Source organism: Melitaea cinxia, chromosome 17 (assembly GCF_905220565.1).
Source record: "Melitaea cinxia chromosome 17, ilMelCinx1.1, whole genome shotgun sequence".
Taxonomy (NCBI): domain Eukaryota; kingdom Metazoa; phylum Arthropoda; class Insecta; order Lepidoptera; family Nymphalidae; genus Melitaea; species Melitaea cinxia.
In genome coordinates, this window is record NC_059410.1 from 4,919,495 (window position 1) to 4,924,092 (window position 4,598).

Genomic DNA, 4,598 nt, shown 5'->3' on the forward strand with positions numbered 1-4,598 from the left:
CCTGGCTGCGAGCGAACCGTCCCGGATCTCCAGTTGCCTCAGATGGTGAGCGAGGCTAACCGGGATAACACCGTTGACAGATATTACCATAGGAATGATTTCAGCGGACCTCACACCCCACATGTCGACAATCTCCTGCGCCAGATCCAGATATTTACGTTTTTTCTCAGTTTTGGCTTTCACGAGGTTCTCGTCATGCGGGATGGTGATGTCCACTAAAAACACCCTTGACCATGCCCATCACAACGATATCAGGCTTGTTCGCCAGTATCGCCCTATCTGTGGCTATAGGTAGGTCCCAGTAGAGCATTCGAGTACTGGCACCGGTGAGTACTGGTATTACGGCATCGGTGAGTACTGGTATTACGGCATCCTCTGTTCCAAGTGGCCGTACATAAGAGCATGCTCTTGGTGGAGAATCTTGGCCACTTGGTTATGTCAGTGCAAGTACTCAGTGTTAACAAGCGCAGCACAACCCGAAAGTACATGCCTGAATGACTCACCGGGATGACGACAGGCTCGACAGAAGTCGGGAGTGCCATCCTTCAGGATGTGCTTTCGGTAGTTATTCGTCTTAACCATCTTATCCTGTATAGCACAGACAAAAGCTTCGGTTTCCCCAAAGAGGGCGCCGAAACGCAGCCACTGCACGGAGACCTTACTGTCCACGTAAGGCGCGTGAAGCACCTTGTAGAACTGTCCATGCAGTTCCTTCTCTATCTATACGGTCTCCCGGTCAGAGGTGCTCAGTACGACCGGTTTCTACCAATTCTCTTTGGCCAAGGATAGGGGGTCAGTCCTTTGTCACACACTATAACGTCACCATGCAAAGCGCTGTCCCGTCTCATTTCAAAATAAGCCCTGAGGCTGCACACCTTGCGGTTATGCATGGTCTTAGCGCTTAACATGCCTCGACCACCACACTTCCGCGGCATGTACAGTCTCATGACCGACGACTTAGGGTAATGCACGCGATGGTGCATCATATTTGTGCGGACTCTTCTGTCCAGGGCGTCAAGTTCGGTCTGAGTCCATCTGAGTATGCCAAAGGTGTACAAGAGAGTGGGCATGACCCAGGCGTTATAGGCTCGGACCTTGTTGCTCGCTTCGGCCTGTAATATCCCACTATTGGGCATAGGCCTCTTTCCCCATGTAGGAGAAGGATCAGAGCTTAATCTACCACGCTGCTCCAATGCGGGTTGGAGGATATATTCCCTACTATGAGTAACGATCGCTATCAGGTGTACATGATAACAACCGAGACCGACGGCTTAATGTGCTCTTTGAGGCACGGTGGGGAGACCCACTAGGACTGCACAAACACCCAGACCACGGCAAACACCTGTATGGCCAATACAAATGTTTGTCATCTGCGGGGATCGAACCCGCAACTGCCAGCGCAACAGGTACAATTAATGGCTATGACCGCTGCGCTAACGCCTCGGACCTTGTTGGTTTGTCTAGACAAATAGCTCCGAAGAACTTTTGTCAGCCGTCCAAAAAAGATTTCGCAAAGTGCCTGTTTCATGTCCACTTCCTTTACCTCTATGCATTGTGATATACCCAGATACCAGTAAGATTCAGCTTCGGAAAGGGTCTTGCATGATGTTAATTCGAGACTGCGCCGATTGAGTCACCTGACCCCTGTCTACATGCACGACCGCACACTTATCCACTCCAAGCTGCATGCTGATGGAACTGCTGAACTCCGTAGTGATTTTCAGCAGTTCCTGCAGGCGTGCAGCGTTAGGTGCTAGCAGTTTGAGGTCATCAATGTAGAGAAGGTGGAAGACTTTAGTACCTCCTCTCCGAAACTAAAAGCCTGTCCCCGAACGCTCCATCAGGGTGCTTAGAGGTTTCAAGGACAAGCAGAACCATAGTGGAGTCAGGAAATCACCCTGGAAAATAAAATACCCCTCCGTATCCTGATTGGGTCATAAGCGCCCGTCAGTCGCTCGCCCTGGAGACAATTGATTGTACTCCATTGCCCCATGCACACTCTGAGGAAGTCTCGAACTGCCTCGTCAATCTTGTACAGCTCGAGGATCCTCAGGAGTCATGAATGAGGCACCGAGTTGAAAGCCTTTTTGTAGTCAATCCAGGCGGCCGAAAAGTTTCGAGGGTTGCGTCTGACAAGCTGGGCCGCCATAGAGTCAATGAGAAGGAGCTCTTTTGTACCGCGACGGCCTCCACGACATCCGTTCTGAGCTGCAGACAAGATATTAAATTTAATTTTAATTAGATAATTAATTCACCAATATGTTTTATGTGAGATCTTACAGCTCAGAACGGACGTCAGTGTCTTGTAGAAGGAGGTCAGACACGTTATGGGGCGGTCGTTGGTAGGATCCGCGGTGTTGGTGGACTTAGGAGCTAAGTGAGTGATCCCGGTAGTGAAAAAGTTCGGGAGTGTCTTCCGATCTATTGCCTCTTGGTATTTTCGAGCCAAGGTCGCATGGCAGATTATTATTATTATTATTATAACTTCACGTTGCTAATTTCTTCTTTGTTTAGTTACTAGCTAACTTCAAAGTGTCGGTTTTTTTGGAGCGCGCATCGTTTTGACTCCAATAAGAAATATAACTTCAATAATATAAAAACAATACATCGAAACAACTAAGAAATTGCAACAAAATTTAGAAGTAAATATAATTTAGGTAGACTACATAAAATAAAAATTTTAAGAAGGTACTAAAAATGTTTCTATTTCTAGTTATATGTGAAACATTGTTATTAGAAACTATCAATTCTCGGTGACTTGTACTGGTTGTCTCCTACAAGCTGTCCGCAGGCTATCTGTCGATCGCGCTCTTTGCGTAGAGCCTACGAAAAATCAGTAATTAGCTTCACTATCTATTTTCGGGCTATTTGATATGTATCGTAAGTATTATGAAGCTTGTAAGAATGGAGTAAGACAATAAAAAATAATAATATTTAAAAAAGAACAGGACCATTTACATCACGAAGAAAATATAAAAAAAGACAAAGGGGTGAAACGAGGTTCAAAAGTTTACATACCTTTACCTATAATATCCTATCTTTGAAATAAGATGTAGTTACATTTTAAACGCCGGCGGTTTGTGGGTTCCCTCCCAAAGAGCTCTCTGGCCACCTTACCACAGGAACACAACATTACTTGAGAGCAGTATTTTTTGACTGTGATCTACTGTAAGGTTGAGGTACTGTTGGAGGTACTTAGAGAACTTACTTCTCAAGTCAGGCTTTTCTTAATTTAATTCATGGTTAGTGGAATTAGTATAATTTCCCTTTGAAATATTCATGTTTCTTTCGAAGGACAAAGTAAACATGAAATATTTACAGACTATAGGTTCGTAAAAATCCTCAACAATATGGTTGTAATTATATTAGATGCCATAGCCTAGTATTACATATTAGTATGCGGTCACCACACTAATATGTAGGGCGAGTGCCTGCCCACCGTGGTGGCTATGGGCAAAACACATGATGAGCTCACGCCATTTTTGACGCGAACTTGTGGAGCCCTATGGCTGAAATGATGATGATGATGATGATGACTATATTAGTATAAACTATTTTCGATGTAAAAATTTAATATAGGTAAGATTGTTAAAATTCATTGTTCTGAAAATTGTATTTATTATCTTGAACTAGTCTGTATTGAAGAATTTTGGATGTGGCATGATGATGATGAATTTCCTAAATTTTAAAGGTAGATACAATGAACAAAGCAGAATTGGCACGTTTAATGGTTGACATATATATGTTCTGTATTCTCCATCTGACCAATAGAACTAAACATTACATAATAAATGATACTTTCATTTTCAACATACCATAAATCGCTTAAACTGCTTAGTGTTCGTTTGACACTCTTTGAACTCTTCAATGAGTGGTTTACACTTCCTGCTACCGCGATCCCATCCATAAGCTTCGATGCAATCCATCATGGCCATCTCATGAGTAGCGCATCGCCCCAACATTTGATGAGACAACATCGACCCTGTTATATCCGTGAAAATCGTTCGAATAAAGGGTGACACTTGGTCTGCCATATTTTGATATAATTATACAAGTTTGAAATTAAATGTAACGATGTTGTAGATACAATAATCGTAATCTTTGTTAATATGCAATTTTAAAAATAAATAAATATTGTCTTGAATGAAGTTGACAATAATATTTTTTTAATTTAAAAGCAGTATTAATGTTATTTTTTTATCCAACCGTTTTAGTAAAAAAGTATTTTTTTAACTATACTTCAACATGTATAGATGTTCTGTTACAGTCGCGCAAGTGTAACATTACAGCCGAAGATCGTCACTTCAATTCCTGCTTCCGTATAATACTACAGAGCCGACAGCTTTGTTTCCTTTATGTACCCATAAGAACAAACACCTATTACTAGAAACACGACTTTGCATTACATCTGGTTATTGTGGGAATCGACATTGCGACAGTCGTTGTAAATGGAACTTTATACCATTACTGCATGAAAATGTTTCTAAGGATTTATTTAAGGGGTAATAGCAAGTCAACTAATGTCACTTATTTGGGTTGAATTATCTGGGTACACGAAACTATATTCGTTACTGGTCCCGGAAAGATCTGAGCGAGAT

The 4,598-nt window shown here is 42.5% G+C and overlaps 1 protein-coding gene across 1 annotated transcript; it reads right to left on the minus strand.

Moving 5' to 3' along the window:
- Positions 1 to 2,685: 2,685 nt before the first annotated feature.
- Positions 2,686 to 4,034, minus strand: LOC123661356 (NADH dehydrogenase [ubiquinone] iron-sulfur protein 5-like). Its single transcript, XM_045596326.1, has 2 exons — positions 3,816 to 4,034; positions 2,686 to 2,823 (listed from the first exon to the last, which is right to left on the minus strand). The coding sequence occupies exons 1-2, from the start codon at positions 4,032 to 4,034 to the stop codon at positions 2,734 to 2,736; spliced, it is 309 nt and encodes a 102-aa protein (XP_045452282.1). The 3' UTR covers positions 2,686 to 2,733.
- Between the last annotated feature and the right edge of the window lie 564 nt (positions 4,035 to 4,598).